Source organism: Motacilla alba, chromosome 5 (genome assembly GCF_015832195.1).
Source record: "Motacilla alba alba isolate MOTALB_02 chromosome 5, Motacilla_alba_V1.0_pri, whole genome shotgun sequence".
In the NCBI taxonomy this organism is placed as follows: domain Eukaryota; kingdom Metazoa; phylum Chordata; class Aves; order Passeriformes; family Motacillidae; genus Motacilla; species Motacilla alba.
This window is the reverse complement of record NC_052020.1, coordinates 47,731,529-47,754,286: the sequence shown is the minus strand read 5'-3', so window position 1 is coordinate 47,754,286 and position 22,758 is coordinate 47,731,529. Positions and strand designations below refer to the sequence as shown.

The 22,758-nt window shown below is 41.8% G+C and overlaps 1 protein-coding gene across 5 annotated transcripts in view; it reads left to right on the top strand.

Annotated features, from left to right (window-relative positions):
* The window catches only part of SYNE3 (spectrin repeat containing nuclear envelope family member 3), a 66,641-nt gene that overhangs the window by 20,176 nt on the left and 23,707 nt on the right, over window positions 1-22,758 (top strand). For all 5 annotated transcript variants that reach the window (XM_038137254.1, XM_038137253.1, XM_038137252.1 and 2 more), the window contains exons 2-16: window positions 1,218-1,375; window positions 4,320-4,492; window positions 4,928-5,237; window positions 10,257-10,418; window positions 11,142-11,486; window positions 12,675-12,811; window positions 14,716-14,863; window positions 15,606-15,788; window positions 16,047-16,190; window positions 17,137-17,271; window positions 18,250-18,411; window positions 19,139-19,302; window positions 20,190-20,316; window positions 20,492-20,647; window positions 21,734-21,883. In XM_038137254.1, coding sequence (XP_037993182.1) covers window positions 1,232-1,375; window positions 4,320-4,492; window positions 4,928-5,237; window positions 10,257-10,418; window positions 11,142-11,486; window positions 12,675-12,811; window positions 14,716-14,863; window positions 15,606-15,788; window positions 16,047-16,190; window positions 17,137-17,271; window positions 18,250-18,411; window positions 19,139-19,302; window positions 20,190-20,316; window positions 20,492-20,647; window positions 21,734-21,883 — 2,640 coding nt within the window. In that variant the 5' untranslated portion in view covers window positions 1,218-1,231. The remainder of the gene's footprint in view (window positions 1-1,217; window positions 1,376-4,319; window positions 4,493-4,927; window positions 5,238-10,256; window positions 10,419-11,141; window positions 11,487-12,674; window positions 12,812-14,715; window positions 14,864-15,605; window positions 15,789-16,046; window positions 16,191-17,136; window positions 17,272-18,249; window positions 18,412-19,138; window positions 19,303-20,189; window positions 20,317-20,491; window positions 20,648-21,733; window positions 21,884-22,758) is intronic.

The window sequence follows — 22,758 nt, the reverse complement described above, 5'->3', positions numbered from 1 at the left end:
CACCAGGAGCCATGCTCTGCCTCTCACACTGAGCACTTCCTTCCACATGAATTATTTCATGGAAACTGAGGGGCTCTGTGGAACTGAATTCTGCACAACAAACTTGGATTCAGTAATTAAGCCTCAAACTTTGTGCTGAAAAAATCTTTCAGTGATGAATGACAAAGAGGAAGAATATTTTATTTTCCACAAAACACGGGCTGCTTGGCTGGCAGTAGTTGTAGGATGTGATCCAAACCCATTGAATGGCAGTGGCTCTCATTCTGTTCACTTCAGTGGAGCTGACCTACAGGGTGCTCTGTTATGGCTCATCCTTATTAATGAAGTTTAGTCCAGCAGTCCTAGGGGTGAGCCTAGGATGGCTCTGCTCTATTGTACAGGCACAAAGGAGGCTGTCTGGGCAGTGGAGAGCTTGTGTTCCAAACAGAGATATCAACAGAGCAACCAAGCATCATACGTTCCTGCTGATTGGGAATGGGCAACAGGAGAGAGGGAGAGCAAAATTAAAAGCTTGGAGCCTGGTATGGAGTAAAGGAGATGGCAAAAGAAGACATCAGCCAGTGTTGATAATCCCCTGTGAAGGCTTGTTTGTGGTTTGTCCTGGAAGTGGCTGGCCAGTTCCCATTGCCTGTGTATCCCAGACTCACTGCATGTGCATTCGGGTTACCTCTGCATGGTCTCAGCAGAAGAAGTTAACTGAGAGTCTAAGCATCTGATCCTGTTCTCAGCTGCTTTAACACCTCTACAACAGCAGTTTATACACCTCTAAGTTAAGCATGTGCCAAAGTACTTCATTAGCCTGGTGTCAGGTGCTCAGTACATGAGCCTGGAAGGGCATTGAGAGAGTTTCACACTGACATGACTCTGGGAAGAAACAGAAGGTGTTTGTGTTTGGTGTAGCTAATCTGGAATACACACGAACACCAAATTAATCTCATTTAAAAGCTTTGAATTAAGTCTGTTTACTGTAAAGGAGCCTCCCACAGTTCTCCACCTTCTTTTTGTTTCCTGGTATATTTTCATTTGGGAAAGCTGCAGTGTGAATATGTTCTCTGTGCTCAACTGAACAGCGATACTGCTGCAGTTTTTGGTATTCTTGTTTGAAAAGGAAAGCCACAACATCATTAGCTTTTTTCCCTTTCTCCTTTGGGTTGCCTTTCATTCCTGCTCAGGTCTTACCCAAAACCTGCTTACCTCCCTGTTTCCTATCCTTTCAGCTTCTTCAAATGCGATGACTCAGCAGCTACAGGATGAATTTGACAGCAGCGTGGAGAATGCAGAAGCTTGGATGAAGGCCATCCAAGAGAGACTGAGGATCAATGACAACACCAAAGGACCTCGATCTGCCCTAGAAGCCAGACTGAGAGAGACTGAGGTAAAGGAAGAGCGATGGGGTTCAGAGGTGGCTCTCACTCAGCAGTTTTCCATCAGGAAATTGTCAGCTGCCCGTTTGTTGGAGCATTGGGCCTGTGTGGATGGGTTCACATCAGTATTCTTTTAAATTTTCTATTTGCAGATTGTTTACAGATGTAGAAAAAGAAGATGGCAATTTGCTATCACAGGCTTCCAAGCTTTTCAGATTGATTTGGAACACTAGCAGCAGGTTTGGCAGGTTAAAATGTTTACACTCTCCTCAAGCCTGGAACAATTTGGTTGCTGCTTGCAATTACCATAGTAATTTGCAGACAACCAGCATATAGCATAAAAGAATCAGATCATGTTAGTGTTCCACCTCCTCCAGGACTCTGGCACTGATAGAAAAAGATTGCAGTGTCCTGGTAATGGGCTGGTTTAGAGTAATTCTTTGTCCTTTTCCATAACCCTGATGATAACAGGGTTTAGAGATCCCCTTTATGATCTGTTCAATGAAAAGGTAAAAGTTCTCATTTTTTTCCTGGTTTTACCTAATCTGTTTTATAACTCTTCTCAGTGAGATCCTGTTGCAGATTGTGCCTGCTCTCTTACAGTGATTTCACATTCATTAACTTCAGTTTCATTAGATGTTATCTAGGTCTTGTAATCTCAGAGAAGGAAACACTCCTGTTTGTCCCATTTGTACCATTGGAGGGAGTGGTGATCTTTCTATGACTAACATTTAAGCTATTTTTATACTTTTATTACCTGTAATTCCAAGTAATCTGTTCTTTAATTTAAATGGCAAGGTCTTTCCCATTGTTACTTACCCCAAAGTCTCTCCTTTTGTGTGTCTACTTATATTTGGTCTGCCTCTTCTGAAGTTTAACAAAAAGTGTTGCAGGCTTACATGGATGATGAGGTAGTTTCCAGTGATGTGTTCAGCCTTTTTCCTTAACTGTGGTTTATTGGAGAATGGATCTTGCCTGTGGCATAGTATAGAGACTGTTCATGGAGTGATGGATGGTAGCTAGACTTGCATGTCAGTGATAAAAATCTGAATATTTTATCTATAGTTTTATTTTTCTGACCTTAAATTATTTTCACCCTTTCCTTTTGTCTGGGAAACTATGATGTGTACAGTCTCGAGAAACACACAAGAGACACAGGAACTTGAGTAGAAGAGTGGTAGTTTGGCAAAGGGGGAGCATTCATGGCAGAGATAACAAGTTACAGGGTCTAGAGATTTGTGGTGATGTGATATGGCGTGAACTGCTGAAGCCTGTTTACTTCTGTGGGCTTTAGAGGAGGTCTGTAACATGCAAAAAGTCATGTTAAGAAATTCTTTCAACTCAGATTTTGGAGCTTCATCATTCTAAAGATTAACAAGTTCTTTCTTCCTGTGTGTACGTTAACCACCTCCTGCTCCTTCATCCTGCCTCCTTTGTGGGCCTGGCTTCTGTCTCCAGCTCAGATATCCTCATGATGTGCTCACTGCTTCACCTATTGGCTGTTTTCAAATCCAGTGTTTAGTTTTCAGTTCTTTTTTTTGCACCTGGCTTGCCAGGTTTTTCTCATGCTTCCTTCCTGTGGTTTATTTTCTGTTAATTTGTTAATGAAAATGTCAGCCAATGAGACAAATAATGTAAAAAACAGAAAGAAAAATTACTGTACAGCCACTGCTTTCTCTCCAGCTGTTGTTTGCTTCTAATTGCTGGAAAAATATCAGGCTTAGAATACAGTTTTACTCTTACACTTTACCTGTTGGATGATAGCTGTGGCTTGTATTTTCTTGCTTTGCCCTGCCCTTTGCCCTGCTTCTCTGGATTCTGTTAATCACACCTTTCTTAGTAAATAATTTCTCCAAACAGCTGTTGATACATGGCGTGCAGGTGTGCTGCCTACATGCCAAAAGAACAGGCTTTGCTTTTCCCAGAATGTGGGATTGGAGATCCAAAGGCCTTTTACTTTTCTCACCTTTGCAATAAATGACATGATCAAATCCCGTAGGCCTAATTTTACCAAAAGTAATGCTGATTTTGAAAATCTTGGTGTTTTCATTGTAGAAGCCTTTTTCTTCAAACTGGAAAGTCTGCAGTTTGCCAGGAGTTTATGGAACAGCAGCAAGAAAAGCTAATTTGATAGTATCAGAAGTTGGGATAAAGTAATGTTGAAAGCTGACATTTGAATTGGGGGATAATTAATCTATTAAATAGTATGGAACTTGTGCTGATTTTTCCATCTCTGGATACTTAAAATTAGATGACTCCACGTTCAGTTCCTGGCATTCCTGTTTGTGTAAGATACACATTTTTGCCAATTCATAACTTAGCAATTTAGGGTAGAAGCAAAATTTGGTAGCAGGAAGAAAATTCCACTAGTTAATTTCTCTTGGCTTCTTTTCTAAGCCAACTTTTATTTACACTAGGAAGCCTTTTTAATATGCTTCATGATTTCTTATAGTATAGCTTAAAATGGAGGGGTTGCAGTGTAGCCTGTGGAGGTGTCCTCTTTGTGCTTTGGCAGGTGGGGAAGAACAGCTGGCCTGTGGCAACACAGTGCTGTAACCTTATAACAGCAATGGAAACACAGCCACAGGCATTTTATAGAGGATGGTCTGTATTTGTAGCTAACTTAAATGTTTTTCAACTGCTGTGTGGTTTTCATTTAAATTCAGTCTTTTAGGATGTTTAAGAATAAACATGTCTGAAAAAACATTCCTATTTTCCTTTCAGGAGGAGCTGCAGCAGGGAGTTAGGTGGGCAGGGTTGATTGTCTGTGCTGTAGAGAAATCTTTTCATCCCATCTTAGTGTCATGTTAACAACTGGACTCCATGATTGTGAGGGTAGTTTCCAACCTAAATGATTCTATGAATTCACGATTCCTGGGTAAAAACAAAGTTTACATTTCATCTATTATCCTTGTTTTCTTTCAATGCTTTCAGTTTCATTTGTTTTTCTCATAGAAAATACGTGCCCTGGAACCAGAAGGCAGCTTGAAAATGGACTTGATTCTTGTGAAGGCAGATGCTGCTCTTCGCAGCATCAGTGAGGATAAGAAGCATGAGGTGCTCTCTAAACTGAAAGACATTAAAGCCTTGTGGGAAGAGACAGCCATATACATTACTCATTGCCACAGGTAAGACAAACACACTCGTGGGTGTGTTGAGGCAGCTGTTTCCTCCAGTGCTTTCATAAAGTGCTTCCTGCTTCTCTCTGCTCCCTGGATTGTAGATAGCAAATCCCTGCTAATCCCAGTCCCATGAGCATTTTGGGGACTGTGTGGGGAGAGAAGATCAGTGAGACCTCAGTGAGAGCTCGGCCTTCACAAGCTGGCCCACCCACCCCATGGTCTGCAATGACGAGTTTGGTCAGGACCTTATACAGAGTATTTCCTCCCCAAAGCAGAGAGGACCTGGGAAGTGAATCCACTGAAACCTGAGAAGTGAAACCCTGTGAAGTCAGAGCAAGTTAAAACTGCTGAGAACCTTGTGCACTGCTTTGAAGGCCTTTTGAAATTGTTGGTCTCCATTGCTCCCATCATCATTTCATCTAACTCCTCTCTCTCCAACAGCCGCATTGAGTGGGTCTGGCTGCACTGGAGCGAGTACCTGAAAGCCCAGAACGAGTTTTACACATGGATTCACAACATGAGGGTGACCTTGGAGCCCGACATTGAGTTGCAGCTTGGCTTAAAGGAGAAGCAGTGGCAGCTGAGCCATGCTCAGGTTTTGCAGAATGATGTCCTAAATCAGTCAGTCCTGCTGGAAAGGCTGCTGGAGGAAGCTGCTTCATTGTTCAGCAGGATAGGTGACCCCAGCGTTGATGAGGATGCTCAGAAGAAAATGAGGGTGGAATATGAAGGAATCAGGCAAGAAGCTCAGGTACGCTTATGAAGAGTGGGAGGTGTTCAAATTCCTCCCATCTGTGGTGTTGTTTGCTACTTGCTCCTTGAGTGATGGGGCTTACCTGGTAGGGCTGCAAAAAGAAGCAGAGCTGAGGACCCCTGTTCTTTCAGTCAATGGACTGTTTGAAACAATTGTCAAGTCCCAAGATGAGCTGTTGTCCTGAGGTGATGTTAATTGGGATGCTCTTACATGGTGCTTTATAATGTGTTGCAGTAAAGTAACTGCAGGCTGCTTGCTGTGACGTAGTGAATATTGCTTTAGGTCATCTCTGTATAAAGTTTGAATTGTTCCTCATTTTTCAGCACATTAGTGGTTCATGTATAACCAGATGCAGAGTACCCATGCCAGGAGCCAGGGAATATTACATGGACACAGCCTTGCTGGAGGAAGTAGGGTTAGTTGAGACCCAGAGCTGCCCTCCCTGCCTGCAGAACTGGGAAACACAGAGGAGGGAGTCAGCTCTGGCCAACACTTTGCTCAGTGGCACTTCCACTATCTGAAAGGTTTCCATGCCCACAGATACTAATTCTTGCCCGATACTAATCTTCCAGCTTGAACGTTGTTAGGCTGGTGTAAGACATCCTGCTTCATCTTTTAATATTAGTCATTTCCGTTCACCCTATTTTTGCTTAGAGACTTCAGAAAATGCTTGTTTTACTTCTAAAATTCAAACAAAGACAGGATTAGACCATGTGGTATGGCTGAGGAGCAGACATCTGTGGATGGGCAGAAGAATTCAATTTCTTATTAATCAAATCAATATAAATACTCAAAGGGATATTTTAAAGATATATATAGATGCATCTGTACCTAACCTAGAAATTAAAACCTAGTTTTTGCTCATAGTGGCTTCCAGAACTTCATAGGCTGGAATTACCTGGTGCAAAGAGAAATCATTTTCATCACATTGGTTCTGCTGTCTGCCTCTGTTATGATGCTGCCTTCTATTAATTCCCACACCTGCACACCAGTCCAGAACTGGAGCCTGACAGTGATGGATGCTTTCCCTCCCTGGATGCTGTTTTACAAAGTTAACTTCAGATCACACTGGAAGAACAGCAACATTCCACTGCCCTGCTTGCCTCATAGATACATTTTCTCTTTTGAAGTAAAATACCCCAAGCCCCAAAAGGGACAAAAAAACCCCTTAGTGGCATCTTTTGTGAACATGTAGTTCAGATACTTTTCTAGCCATAAATATACAACTACTGCTAATGTCTCTCCAAAATCAAGAGTATGTTTGGGAATTCTGTAGCTGCAGCTGCCACAGAGAAGCCACCAGCAGACTTGGGCCTCAACACTGATTATTTATTTTTAAAGGTAGGTCCCTTGATTACAAGGCATCTGGATATACAAATGAAAAGGTTCCTGGGAATTCAGGTGTTGTCTATCTAGATTGCCATTTAAAATTATCATTCACTCCCTCCTCACCAAAGTTGTCTTTGGTTTTGAAGCCGGAGACAGTCATTTGTTATTTTAATAAAGCTGTTCTTTTAGACAAGTAATTTGAATACTCAAAGCCAGAATGTGACCTCTCTGAGGCTGATTTTACATGGTGTGATTTCTCCAACTGACTTGGATATGTGCTGGTGTAAATGAGATCAGGAAGTGGCTCATACTAGTTAGACAAAATATGTCTTTATGTTTCCAGCCAACTGAGACACTAGAAAAAGCTTTTCTTTGGCATTGGTTATAAATACCACATTTCATAGAAGGATGGAGTGAGAGAATCCAGCTAAGAAATCCCTCTTTCAGGAGGTATGGAAAAAAGAAGGGAGTTGGAAAGCCTTGGATTTTGCAACTGAAGTAAATGAGGAGTTTATTATCTAGTGCCAAGGTGACAGGCACCTTGGGAATTGTGTTGGAAAGTATAACACTTGTTAGGGAAACCCTGCCACCTCTTCCAATGGGCAGGAGGAATGAATGAATGAATGAATGAATGAATGAATGAAAGAGACACAGGAGTTGTAAGGGGATTGCTCTGGCCCCTCACATGATGAGAGGCCAGACTAAATGTGACTTGCAGATGCCAGCTGAATGCCTGAGCACAGGAGGCTCGCTGGTGTTTGTAGATTACACTGGTGTTTGAAGGGCATTTTTAGACCCTGAGCAGTTGTCCAGCTCTATCAGAAGGCAGGCTTTTGGACAGTGTTTCTTAAATGGTTTGCCTGTGATATTGCTGCTTTGGTATGAGCAAGTGGTAGGAGGTTACGTTTTTCTTTTCTTAGTGCTAACATGTGTCTTTAACATTCCCAAATTTTAAAAGCATATCTTTTAATTACATTGCTAGGAATATTTTTAGATGTGGCAGCTATTCCCTAATGCTTTCCCTTGCCCAGGAAATTAAAACTATGCAGAGGTAAATGGTTGTATGTTTCAGCATAAATGATGATTGAAGATGGTAAGAAAAGTTATGATATATGGGAAGTTGATATTTAGGAAAATATATTAAATACTTCTGAGCACATCAGATTAATTTCAGTCCATGTTGTCTCTGTTAACTGAAACCTAGGTACTTACAATAGTTTGCAAAGGTACCCCAAGGGTAAGACTAAAAGCACCAAGAAGGGCTACAGGAGCTTTCTGTACTCTCCTTGAGACACTACAGAGGGATTTAAAGTAGGAACTTCCTTTATGTGCTCTAGATTGCCTTCCAGAGGATGCTTATTTGCCTTCTCTGACTGTGAAGGGAGCTTAGGGGAAAGGGCTTCCTAAGCCTCTGTCCACCTTCCTTGAGTACCCAGGGCTGGGCATAGACAGCCCAGGCCCAGACACATCCCTTTCTCTGCAGCCAATGGCAAACCCATTCCTTTCCTGTCTGCTCTTGCTCTTTGCAGGGCCATGTCCTTGCTTCATGTCTCCTCACTTCAGCCTAGTGAACGTGGATGTTGAATTTCACACTGTACTGCTCCCCTAACAGCTAACCTAAGAGGAGCAGGTGATACCTTCTTTTTCATCATTGGAAAGTTTTCCTGCTTAACCTCTTGTGGGGGGAGGACTCAGCCACCTCTTTGCAAGCTTTTTGTCTGACAACTAGCACAGTCTGTCCAGATCCATGGCACCTATTCCTTGACCTCACAGAGCAGCAGTTCACCCAAACTGCTAATTCCTTTATTTTACCTGGCCAAGGGTAGGTTGTTTTGACTTCCTTTTGAACCCCCCTGTATATCAGTCTAAGATTTTTGAGCTTAATAACATCTCTGCTTTGTTATTCTGATTTATGCCTTTTGGAGCTTCTGCCAGTAAAATAATCTAATTCCCTGGAGTCAATAAGCTTAGCCTGAATTGGGTCACTTTGATGTGTGGCCCTTTTACTGCTATGAGGTTGTCTTCAGATCCTTGACTTGAGGTCAAAGCATGAACTGTTTGGCCTCTGCAGGTTTCAGAATTGACACATGGGGATCTAGCAAGTGAGGTATTCTGCTGGACACATATTGGCCACAGAAGCCTGCAGTCATAATTCTACCCTTTGGTTTCATCCAAACCTGTGTGTGGCTGGTGCTGTTAAAGGTCATGCTCTAATAAATGGGTGGCATTTCATCCTCCATGGGAAACAACTGTCCCTTAGGCTGTCCCTCTTTTGTCCCACAGCAAGTCAGCTAACTTGAGGGGAGTCACTCAGGATTTGCAGAAGTCAGCAGAGACTGAAGTGGCAGTGTGAAAAACAGGCTGGTGGGGTTCCACATGCAGGGTGGTGGCTTTGTAGTGCACCATGGGCATACCCTGTCCCAAAGGTGAAGGGCAAAGTCCCAGAGGGACTGCCACCCCCAGCACACAGGGGACCCTGTTGGCCTGGCTGGAGAGCAGGCTGATAGAATGGAGATGGCTCACTGCCACCTCAGGCAGGTTGGCAGGTGTGGGGACCTCTCCGGAGCCTCAAGGGACAAGGGGGATGCAAAGGGGACTTTTGAGCTCCACCCACCATTGCAGCTGTCACTCTACTTGCCCTGGAGGGCAGCTGCTCAGAGGCCAGTGCTGTGTCCTGTATTACACAAAATGAAACTTGGCCCATTGTCTGTGAGAGCAAAGGGTGCTTTCAAGCGTGCTGCAAACACTAAATGGATTGCACAAGGAATGATTTTTTTAAAAAAAAAATTTAATGTAACCACAGTGTACCTCAGTTGCTCTCTATGCCAGCTGGAGAAGGGCAGGAAAAAATCAGTCTGATTTTGCAGAAGATAATGCTTAGGTTGAATATTATACTAGTGAAACAACAGAGCAGGTGATTTGTGTCAAAATCAAAAAGGCCTGAACTTGGGCTGGCAAACAAGGACAGTCTGAGCAAATGTGACTCTGACTTGTGAGGAGTGCCAGACTGGGTCAGCAGGCAGCAGCTCGTGATGTGCAGGCCCTTGTAAATTCAGGGATTGTTGGTTATAGGGTGCACAGGCAGTAACTTGAAAAATGAAGCCTGCTTTCCGTTGGCTTGAATTTGCTTCCAGAGTCTGTGATACCACCACAGAATAGTTTGTGACCTGCTAACTACAAAAGTGCCTGGACTACACAATTGAATTGGTCATTTTCAATGCAGTCTGTTTAAATAATGAAAACTAAAACAATTTTCATGCATCTACTGCATTCTTTTATTTTCATTTTGAGAGATAAGGAAGATGTGTTCATTTTTATTTTTAACCCACAAGAGGAATGTAACTGCTTGTCTCTCAAAGTGAAAACCAGAAACAAACTTCTATCTCTTTTCTTTTTCTAATGAGAGAGTAGGACGTTTTGGAAAGCCAGAAATTCAGCTGACAGGGCCTTGCAGTTTGTGTTCTTGGAGACTTAGACATTGAGAGTCCGCAGCAAAATCCAGACAGGAGCAAGCCTTTGTGTACTTTTGTGTTCTGTTTCTCGAGGTAAACTTTGAATTCCTGTGGCAGCCAAATGTTATCAGGGCTCGTGAAAAGAGAGTCTTGTTTATAAATTCTGGGTTACAATGTAGAGGAAAAAGAGCCAGATAAACACAGTCCTCACCACTTCTGATGTCTCTTGTTACAGAACAGAGTGAAACTGCTTGAAACGATAACCAAGGAACATGAGCAGTACAGCGCCAGTGTCAACCAGTTTCAATCGTGGCTGAATGGTGTCACAGAGAAATTAAACTGCTGCATTGGAGGAGCAACCAAATCTTCAGCAGAGGACAAGCTAAAGGCACTGAAGGTCCTTGAACAATATGGCTCTAACAAGGGGCTAGGATTGTGTGTTTTTCATGCCCATATGTGTTGCTCAAACTATACAAGGGTATCCTTGAGAAAAGAATTACACATACAAAATAGATGGTGATTTTAGCATGGACTAGGGCAGATGAGTCGTATGAGGTCCTGAAACTGTTTGTATGTATGGTTCTTCCAGTATGAGTCACAAACTGGTCTGGTTTGTTTTTCTTAAAGCCTGAGCTCCAACAGTTATGTGATTCTTAGAGAATCTTGTTTAAATAAATCAGATTTGGTAAACATGATCCAAATAGACCCTGAAAGTTCACAGTTTTTCAGAGTTTAGAGCTGGTGATGAAAATACCAGTTTTGAGAACAATATCCTTTATTTAGGTACCAATGCTTTTAATGTTTCGCTTAAAATCTCTGAGATCCAACTGTTAATATATGTCTAGTGCCTGCAGCTCCTGTTCTCTTTGTCAGGGATCTCAGGTGATAAGCGTTAATAAAAACCAATATTATCAGAATCAATAACAATTAGTATTACTCAGAAGGCAGTCAGATGACTAACCCTGGCTTCTGGTCATTTGAAAAAAGACATATTTTGAAATAAGGAGTGAAAACCAAAATACGTATAACGAGGAGAGGTGGTCTTTTTTTCCTACTGATTTCAGCTTTTTCCCCAGCTTCCCATTCCTGCAGATTATCTTTATTTGCATTATTTTTGCAGGAAATTGCCAAAGACATTAGGAGCGGTGGAAAAAAATGGAAGCACCTTGAAAATCAGTGTTCAGAGGTGATTCAGAATACCTCTCCACTTGGATCTGCAAGACTGAAGGATGAACTTGAAGAGCTAAGAAAAGCCTTGGAGAAGTTGAAACTGCTGAGTAGTGAGGAGGAGGAGAGATTGCTCAAGATCCAACAGTCTCAAAGTGCCTATGAGTCCCAAGCCAGACAATTAGAAGCAGACATCCAGCAGCTGAGGAAAGATCTGCAGAGACTGGAAAATGACCTGGACCCTGGGGAAGGGGAAAAGACTGAAGATGAGTTTGTAACTCTGTGGAAAAAATGCAATGTAAGTATCTATCCTTTGTGGGGAGGATCAAGTGCAGCCATCGACTGAACATGCATAGTCACATCCAACAGATGCCTGTCCCATTGGTTAGAGATGATAAGGAAGGAGTATGAGTGTGTGTGAAACACACTGAGGAAAATGTGACTGCCAACAATGGGGTCAACTGCCTCAGCCTTCATCTCACACTGCACAGAAGGAGCAGGGTTGGAGGATGGGCTGCAGTTTGTGCCTAGAGTTCAAAGGGATCCTATGCAAAAAGAGAATACAGGGCAAGCAACACAATTTGCTTCACTTAAAAAGAAGCAGGAAATTAATACCTCACTGAATATATATATATATATATATATATATATATATATACCCATATACACACACACACAGACACAAGTGCATTCACAGACACAAGTACACATATTTCTGAGGTATTTGGTAAGAGCTTTGCTATGTCATGTCCATCATCTCTGTAAGATAGGTACCTCTCTTCTTTTACTAGCAGACACATAATCAGTACTAAGAAGTCCCAAGATTGTAACAATCCAGTATTTACACCAAAACCAATCTGCTGCAAAAATGAGTGCAAAAAAACCATCGCACATTAAGTAGATAAGAATTTTTACTGCTCGTTTTATCTTGAGGGCTGGTTTTGCATTTATTATCTGTTCTCAAAATGCCTTTCACTGCAGTTTGTATATCTAGAGCTATGCAGGACTAACTGGGAAAAGTATATGCAAAAAGGATCAAAAAAATTTAGACTGATTCAATCCAGCTGCATTTGCATGGGTTTTAGTTGTTCTTGTTTCCCTGAGTCACCCTAGAATTAACATTCTCTCTATGTGAGTCTCTGAGAAAGATCTATTCAGGCAAACAGATGCTTTTAAGACTGCTCCAAAAATGCAGCTCATGTTATAATCAGTGAACTGAAACCAGGCCTGATTGGGATTCACTCTGTTCAAACAGTGAACCCTGCAGATCAGATGCAGAGGCTGGGCAGTGTGAAGGGAGGAGAGAGCCTGCTGGAAAAAAACTGTTGCTGAGAATGTTTTCTGTCTTAGCAAAGACCATATTCCTCATAACCAGGAAAAAACACTGAAAGGGGATTTGTACATACTCTGAGACACAGCCTTACTTCTTATTTGATACGGCAGACACAACATAAGGTGTGATCTGTTCATTATTTTTATAATTAAGGCAACAAGAGCAGCTCTGGCTGCAGAAGAGTCAAAGATTGAGAGGCTGAAGGCTCAGCTTAAGGAACTGCTACGGTTTTCCCAAGATGTGCAGCCACACGCTGAGAGTGTTGTCTCTGCAATACAGCAATATCAAAGGTACTGGGAAGTCTGATTATGGTGGGCAGGTGGGGGGAATCTTCTCTCAGGGATTGTCAGGGGCCTAAGAAAATAAGTGATATGCCATCCAATTGTCGGTGATGGGTAGAAATAAAAAAAGCTTTTGATAATTACATCTGCCTCCGTGTTTCAGTCAAGCTGTAATTTTAGCCATTTGCTAGGAGCTGGAGGCTCCTGGTCATTTTCAAGCAATGCTCTTACATCATTAATGTTGTGTATGGTTTGAAGAAAATTAGATTGTTGGCAGCTAATTTGATCTAATTAGCATTTTATAATAATAATTTATGTATTTTGCTTGCCTTTCATGCCAGCAACTAGAAAATCAGGACAGGAGCTGTGGTAGTAAACGGTTCAGAAGAATTATGGCCCTCCCTTGTTGAGTGTGTTGCAGTGACTCACCAGCCTTAGCAATTATTTGGCAGAGTTTATTCCCCTTCTCCTGGCAGCTTATATGCATGTTCCTGTTTTCATCTTGCCTTGGGTTGGAAACTCTGAAAGTTTAGCCTCTCCCAGACTTCAGTGTTTCCGTTTCCAGGCTGCCTGGAATCAGGAAGTAAAGAAGCTGCAGCAAATTTTGCAAACTAGAAGAAAGGATCATTTTTTAAGGGAAAAAAGAAGGTCAGTTCTTTTCCTGTATCCCGGCTTATTTCCCTCTGTGCACAGTATGCTGTCCTGCTGGAAGGGTTATAGGTCATTGTGGGAAAGGATTTCAGTTTAAAAACTAGCAAGTAAACAAAGTTGAAAGAGGAGCAAAAAAAGGCAGGGACTTCTCTGAGTAGAAAATGGCAGCTGCTTCTTTGCCAGCTTCTCTCCAAGGCTTCTTTGGGAAGTCTGGCAGCTTCCCACTGAGCCTGGCAGGGGCAGCAGAGCAAATGGCAGAGGAGGTGGAAAGTCAGAGCTTTCTATTTGCGGAGCTTTTGAACTCTGCAAACTTGCCTTTGTTTAGCCCTGTCATGGCCCAGTGACACAGGTAAGATTGTTGCTTCTGTGTTTATGGAAAGGCAGTATTGATCCTGATTGGCATTGCTCTCACCTGCTTGTCTTGTGAGTTTGCAAGATACTGTTCCCCTATGAACATAAAGTTTGGGCTGCATTTTGCCATATCAGGCAGGATTCTGCAAACTGGGAGATCAGGCAAGCTGAGAAAAACAGGAGGCAGCTGCATGGGGTGTGTCACTGCTGGGCCTTGTCACTTGGCTGTGTTGGGGCTGTGTTCTTTTCAAGAGAAGCCTGGAGATTCATTGAAGGTTTGCTGATTTAAATTTTTTCCCAATAATAGAGCTGTGTATGTATGTGGATACATACACATAAATACAAAGCTTTTTTTTCTCAGAATCACCTCTATGTACTAATATAAATTCAAGTGGTTCTTCAAAATTTAAAATAATTGTATCTAAAATAAAAATGTATTTTTCGCTTTTTGTGTTAACATAAGGTTATCAAAGACTTTTTAATATAATTTTTTTAAGAAACAAAACCTTGTTTTAAATAGGCAACTGCAGTTACATTCTAGACCCTCTTGACTTGTTCCTCCATGAGTCAGTGAGACTGCTCTGATAATATGATTTGTTAAATCACACTGGTGACAGCAGCCAAGAAAGTTCACATACAAGGGAAGACTGCTGGCTACTAGAAAAGTAAAGTAGCTCCTGATACACAGTTGCACAAAAGACAAATGTGTCCTGCAACATCTAAATAAAGTTTTGTCAGATGTCTCTGACTGACAGAGCAGCTGTTGGTAGGCTCAGGCAGTAAAACAGACTGAGGCTTTTGTGTCGTGTATGGTTAACACCCCAGTGTGTTAATTCATGCCTTGAAGAATAGAATGTTTGGGCTTGGATTTCTTCATAATCCTTTTCTTGGTTGTTACTTTATCCTTACAGTGTTAGAAGCAAGACTTCTAAAATGAGCGCTGATACAGAAACCCAGCTGTGGAGACTCATCCAAAATCCCCTGCAAAGTTTTGAACAGTGGAAGCCATCGGTCCAGATGCTCCTGGAGACTCCAGAGCCAGAGCTGGCTCTCATTGAGGTAGCAAAGCTGTTGCTAAGTTCAGAAATGTGGCTTTGACCAAGCCTGCATACAGCTGCCAGGCATCAGCAGCTGGAAGGTCCTGTAGGACCTTCACCCCACAGTAGGGATGGGGTCTTTACTTGGCTCCAGCTGTAGCACATTGTCTTATTTTCTGCCTTCCATTTGGTTAACTGGAGTTGTCAGCTGAGTAGGCTGCAGAAAGTGCTAGATATCTTTAACAATGATGATAATATTGTTTAGCATTAGCCCAGATCTCCCTGGATGGGAAATTTGTGGACTCTGTTAAAGAATTATGTGGTGATATAGATGTGGGATTAAAATGCACAATTAGTACATGTTCCCAGCAAGGTGTGTTTGTTACTTTGTCATCCCTGTGATCTCCAGAATAAATGTGTCTGTGAACAGGGATGGAATTTATCCTCAGGATGAGCATTTAAGCTGTCCTTTCTGTTGGTTGTTTAGGCCTCTCCTCTGCACAGACAGCTCTTTCCATAGTACAGCTTACCTCTCTTTCTGTTCACAAAATGGATGCAGTCCTGGTGCCTCTAACATTATCAGGAATATTTTTCCTTTAACTGGGCACTGTCCAGGTACCTTCTGTTACCCCCTGTTGGCCCAGCATGCTGTTTTACCTGACTTTGTTGTACTGCTTTGGTTGTGTGACTTGTGTGAGAATAATATGGTTATATGATTTTTTTGTTTTTGGTATGATCTCACTGGAAGAACTTTTCTCCTTCAGGCTGCTCTAGCTGAAAGCTCCCAGTTCAAAGAGAAGTTGATGACATTACAGCTAAAGAAAGATGCACTAAACAATGTCCTTGGTGAGGAAAAAACAGAGTCTTTCCTTCAAGAAGTAGCTGAAGCTGCAAAGGAGAGAGAAATTCTACACAAAAGTCTGCTGCAAAGCAAGAGCAAGCTCCAGGTGAACTACAAAACCCATATACTGACTTTGCCTGTGATAAAGACAAAGATGAAGTCTTTACTAAGCCAGTTTTATACATATAAATTTAGTACTAATCCATTTTCCTAGGTTGATCAAATATTCAAATAAATTTGTGGTTGTGGTCGGTTGCATAGTGTAGCTCAGTGTTTGTCCTGAATACGAAGCAGATATTGACAAAACCTAATGCCAAGGTATATATGTTAAATGCTGGACCTGTTTTCTTATTTCTCCATCTAGAATTTGATATTGCAACATAAGAACTTTGATGCTGGTTTTGCACCATTGCAGAAGAAATTATCTGCCATCAAAGCCAAATTAGATCTGGAGAAGGAACCACGGCCTGACCTCTTGGGTAAAAAGACACAACTCCAGAGACTCCAGGTAAATTACAGTATTGTTGACCATGTTATCCTCAGCTAACTGTGGTTCCTGCTTGTTCATATTTTCTTAGCATTGGGAATTCAGTACCTTTCCCCTCGATTATGTGTTAGATAATTTCATTTGGCTCAGTTTATAGCATGAGTGAATGAAATTAAAGCAATGCAGATGAAGCACTGGCAAACTGAGCTTGAGGGAAGGAGGAAGCAGCTGGAAGCTGTTGGTGGTACACCTTCTTGGGCTAGTTTAATTGCTAAAGAAGGTGTATCCTGACACTTCCTACCTAGCAGTGAAACTGCACAAGATAGATTGGTTCAGGTTAACTTCCTCAAAAGAGTTTCCACTGTTCCACTTCCTTTTGTATCCTCCTCTTTCTGCTCTTTACCTTGACACTTAGCTGTGACACATGCTGGATTTACTCCAAGGCTGATTCAGCTGTCCAAGAGAAGAAAAAACAAATTAATGGGAAAAGATGATAATTTTTTGGTTAGTGTTTTGAAGTGGTTCAGCAAAGGGTCCAACATGCAGTAGAGCCTGTTCAAGGCATACAGTGGGATTACATACCTGGGAGAGGGGAGAGAGGAGCAGGAGGAGAAGGGAGAGGGGATGTGACTGCCATGGTGAGCTGTGAGGGTTCACCTGTGCTGTGGCACTTCATCCTTGCTGATCACAGGGGTGTTACCACCACAGCTCTTTGCTGGTTATACTATGGCACTTCTCAGCAACTTACCTTCTTGGTTCCCAGTTACATGTAAAGGACATCCAACTATTTTTTTCAGAAACATTTACTTCTAGGCATCAAAGCAATTCACTTTCTCTAATGACAGTGATTGTTGCTGGGTTTTTTTGTCCTCACACTGTCAAATGAAGCTACCTTTGGTGTATGTTTTTGAAAGTCCATGCCATACCTAGCACATTACACATATGGAATCTGTCTTTTCCTCTGCAGATGATCCAAGATGACCTGGCAGAGCTTGCAATTCACATGGAAGAGGTAGAGAAGCTTGTTCAGTCAAATACCACACACAGGCATGAAATGAACCAACTTTCTTCTGAATCTCAGGCCCTGAAGAGATCACTGGAGGTAACATAAGGAAGTTTTCAGTTGCCTGGAAAGTTGTCAGTTGCCTCTATTTAAAAATATTTTAAAACATCTTTGAGCATATGACATTACATGCTTTGAGTGACAGATACTTTCATTTCAGGGAAAGAAAACACTGAATTTTTGAGACTTTGATAACTCTTCCAGGATTCTCTGATTATCTCTAATGTGATTTCCCTTGGGGACAGGATGCCATCCCCATGGATTTTGTCTATATAAACTGTTTCTGGAGTGGGCCTGAGATTCCTGACCAAAAGAACTCAAATTATCATGGTGGTGCTTGCACTCCACAGATTACAGGAGAGGGGCTTTGTTTCAAAGTGTTTGGGGTTTTTATGGCTTTGTAACCTAAAAGTTAATTAGAGAAATGTGCTGCAATTGCACAAATACTTGCTTTGTCCTGAGGCACTTTGTAGCTTGCAAACATACCTATAAAATGACTTCCAGAGCAATCTCAGAATATTCTCAGAAGAAGAGCTCATGAAGTTACCTTAGCTATGCAGTTCACTATAAAACTACGTGTGTTAAAGTGTTACCTGAACATGCACTGTGGAATTCTAGTTTCAATTTCAATCATCCCATTTATTACTGAAATGAACTTTTGCCAAACAAGTCTGTACAGTCATTTCTGATTCAGGGAGTGTAAGATGTATTTGATATTGACTGGGGTACAAAAACCTCAGACAAGGTTTTCTCCAAATTCTCCATTCCCTTTCAGTTGAGAAGGAAGGGAGCTATTCTAGTTCTTAATACCCCCCCGTGTGGTTGAATTCAGGCCTGCAGGAGCTTGGAGGTGTTTTCCACACCACTGATGCTAAAAGGATAGGTTTTTAGTCTCTCAGTAATAGCTGCTTTTTTCCTTTTTCCCCATGAGATTCTGTACCCATCATAGTGTTAGAGCCAGTAAAGAAAGTGCTTTTGGTCTGTCTTTGGTTGTTGACATGTTTTTATCATTTGTAGATGATGATACAGCAGAGTGAAGACCACGTTCAGAAGCACTGGGCATATAATGACAAACTGTCTGACCTCCAGCAGTGGATCTCAGTAACCAGGGAGAAGATTGACTCCTTCCAGGATGCTGATGGAGAGCAGAACACCGAGGGCAGGCTGGAAGACCTGGAGGTGAGAAACCATCTTAGTTTAAGATGTTAATTATTCACTTTGCAGCATTCAGACATTAAGAGTGGGGGTTTCTAGATTTTTGGATTTGTTGTTTCAGAAGAGTAATGATGTGTGTTTCTCCTGCAATAACTGTTGGCTGCTGTTGCCTCTCTGCTTTGCCCTGTGTTGTGGGATGTGGGGCCATGTAACAGACAAGAGGAGTGAAAATGAGTAAGCAGTGTTGAGATGGATAAATTATTATCCAAGGATAGGTGGTCTGTTCCTGTCAGGGTGATCTCTCTAAATGATACCTGCTTGTGTGTACTACCTTGCCTGTGTGTACTCATCAATATATTGAATATTCCTGCCATTTTAGCTGGCCTTCCACTTGTTGAACTGAGCTGTTCCAAAGCTGCCAGCTTTTTCCTGTGTAGCCGTACTTTGCATGTTAAATTCAGTCTAGCAGGATACTTCAGCTGGCAGCTGTTGCCTTCATAGGGGTGACCAAAATCTTTCATGGGAAGGCTACAGAAGGAGGTGCATCGACATCTTGCACCCTCAAAGTCCTCCCATCAGTTCTTTGACCTATGTTGGCGCTTTGAAAGCATTCACAGCATATTTTTTTTTCCCTCTAGATATGTTCTAGCTAGTGCCAACAAAACCAGCATAGTCCTGGACTGAACATGGCCTTCAATCTGACATAGCCTCCATTTTACCCAGGAGTAATTGTCAGGGCTTTGCATTTCAGAGATTGCTGGCCGAGTTTCCAGATAAGGAGATCCAGCTGCACCTTGTGGAAGCTCATGGCCAGTTGGTCATGGAGAATTCTTCTCCAGAGGAGACTGCCCATGTCCAGGGAGAGCTGGATCAGCTGAAGGAATCATGGAAATCACTGAAGGAGATGGCAACTGGGTAAGTGTTTATGTAGGTCTTCCTTATGTCCCTTCAACAGGGTTCTTTTTACTGCAGTAAGAACAGAGACACCTGAGGCTTCATGCTCTGTGCTGTGAAAGTGAACAGCCATACCGTAATGCTAGAAGCAAGATGGGATTTTGATTGTTTGTAAACTGAAAATCATTACTTTTAAGAAAACCTTTTTAAGACTCTGGGAACCACAGTGTCTGTGAATCTTCCTTTACCTCGTGTTGGAGTAGGCAGTGTCTTATGACCTGTCTCACTCTTGTACTGCCAGTCTGTGTCAGAGGAAATTTGGCATAGACTGGGTGACTTGTGCTGCTCTGTCTCACCTTCCTTGGAGATGCCTCCAAGGAGGGTGTATCTACAATGGGATTTGTGCCTTTTGCAAACTTGCAGAAGTATAAGCAGAGCTAAAAATCTTCTCTTTAGCTGGGAAATGAAGATTTAATTTATTTTGCCTCCACTGTGTAGTGTTGAAATGCTGCTCATATTTGCTAGTCTGTATTTATATTTAATGATGTGCTGCATGTATGATTGTATTCATACACACTGTCAGAATAGGCACAAAAATTAAATTACAAAATTGAGGAAGGCTTGATTGTACAGCCTCCTGTAACCAGAAAGAAAGGTATATTGCCAAGGTATTATTTTTAGTCCCCTAAATAAAAGAAAACAAAACACTTGGAAATGTTAGAACTAGAGTCCTGGTGCAGCTGTGAGACACTCTGGTTGGGAAAAACTTCAACAGTAATAGTGTTATTAGTATTAATAATGATATAATGATAACAACATTTGTGCTGTTTCCCCAGAGCTGTCTCCTATAGCTCCATTCAAAATGTGGATGTTCACTGCACTGATATCTCTGGTTTTGTGTTTCCAAGCCTCCTCAAAAAGTGGGAGTTAAATAGACCAGTGGCTGACAAGAAGAAGAAAAGAGCATTTGTGGACAGCAGATGGATGTCTAGACCTGCTTTCCATCTTTTTGATGTTGATCCCAACCATAAGCAGGTGAGATGGGGACTCTGTGTCTGCCTTCACATCAGCTTCACGAGAACAGTTTCATTGCCTTCATCTGATATTGTGGGTTACAAAGTTGGAGGATAAGATTTCACAGTCAGGCCCTCAGAGGAAATGTCTGACATAACAGTAAGGGCTTTTTTGTTCCTGTTGTTCTGTGTCCTAGGAGAAGATGGGAGAAGGGCAAAGTGCAAGCAGCCACTTAAAGCTCCTACATGACTTTGAAGAGTGGCTACGAGGAGAAAACACCAAACTGACCAAAATTCTTGCTGGGACTCCATCTTCTGCAGAGGAAATTAAGGCACACCAGAGCAAACTTGAGGTTAGTTTTCAGGGGGTGAATGGAGAAAAACACTGCAATAAATGTGAATTCTTTCAGAATTAAAAAAATCCAAACAACAACTACAAAACCCAGAACCACTCCACCTACCAACCAAAAAACCCACCACCCCCCAAAAAAACAAAAAAAAATCCTCAAGAACAAATAGACAAAAAATTCAAACATTATACACTGTATAACATTTTTGCCTAGGGTTTTGAGCTGATCTGATAAGCTCTCAACACCCAAACGTTATACCCCAGAATAGCTCAACATTCATTGGGAGGCATAAAAGGAGCAGGAGGCTTATGTGACAGCGTCAGGAATAAAAAAAGGTTTAATAAAAGGCAAAATAACAAACACAAAGCTGACCCAGGTGCAACAGGTTTGTGCTCCTGGTAAGACACCTTACGAAAGCGATTTGGCTTCTTTGTTCTGTCTTTTTCTACTAAATGGCCCAGGTGGGACCTTTTGGCTTATGGCCAATTAGCTGTCCCCAAACTTGAGGTGAAGTCCCCAAGGTCTTATCAGTGATTTTTCTACCTGATCACTGGGAGAAAATTCTGGGCTCTTTCCTTTTTGGGCAACAGAGGAAAGTTCTGTCACTCTGTCCATAGGGGGCACATTCCTACAACACTGTGCTTTATGAGACTCTAGAGTAGGTGAAACTCAGGAATTTAGGACAATTTTCATCCTTTCTGCTAGGAAAGGTCCGCCAGAACCAGAGTAGAAGGGAAAGGAGCACCTGGCATTCAGTTGTTGGGCTGGACATTTCTAGTGTGGTATGCCAAAAGTGTTCATTAAAAAAAGCTGATTAAAATCAGTGTCAAATCAGTATTTGGTCTCATTCTTCCTGTGGAGTACAGCTAAATGCCATGGCACTTTGTTAGATTTGTTGGATTGTTAGAAACTAAACACAGGAATATCCAAGGCTCCAAGAGTCCTGCAAGTGAGTTTCATATCATTTCAGGCCAAAAAAGCATCAGCAAAAATAAATGTGTGTGTAAATCACGTTTTTTCAAATGCTGATTTAAAAAGTGGGGCCTTCCTGAATCCTGAATTGCTGCTGAGCCTTGTCTTTGCCTTTAGGAGCTGCAGTCTCGTGTGCCTCATGGCCAGCATCTCTTTGAGGACCTCCTTCATCTTCACCCTGTAGTGGGAGGTTCTGAAGACCTGGAGGACCTGCGCTACCGATGGATGCTCTACAAATCCAGGCTGAGAGAGGCCCTGAGCTCACCAGTAAGTGACAGCACACAGTCCACAGCTGCTGGGCCCTGCCATTGCTCTTTCAGGTTGCTTCACATTGCTAGTCTTACTTCAGCAGTATTCATGTGTAATCTGCTTAATTAAGACACAAGAGTTGTGAGCTTTTTCCCTTTGTACGCTGGGCTCAAGACATTTCTTGAGATAGAAGTTTCAAACCAGAATAGTAAATGGCAAAGAGGCATGCAGCTGGGATCTGAGAGGTGTTTGTGTGTGTGAATACTTAGGGTGTGTGCCTGGTTCTGGGCACATGGATTTCTATTTTTTGCCCTTTCTGCACCCAACATTCTCCACAGAGTTATTTTTTGACAGTTCCTGCAGTAAGAATATATTCACTGTTCACTATTTGTACCTCCTGCTGTGAGACAGAATAGTCACTGACTGAACTGATTGAAAGTAACTGCACAGAAAGACCTAGTCCCTTTTGAAACTGTCCTTATAGGTTAATGATTTGGAATGAAATAAAGAGGAAGCATTTTAATGCAAAAAACCAAATTATTAAAGAAGTTACCGAGTTGTTGTATATAAGACATGCTAAGGATGGCAGAATTCATCATCATATATAAGATACTCCAGGGCATGCCAAAGATACTCCCGTGTTCCTAGCATAAACATATATAATTTTTAATTTATATTTTTCTAGCTTAACTGCTCACATTATCTGAGCAGCTTCAAGATACCATAATGAAAGGATTTAGAATTTACAGGTTTACATTTGGTACTTTCTTGTATACGAGTGCTTTCAAAGGTATCTGAACATGAACACCTAAAATTTGAGGCATTTTAAAATTTTCTGCCTTGAGAAACCTTTTCTTGAAATCCAAAGCTTTTTCAGAACATGAATCGTTTAA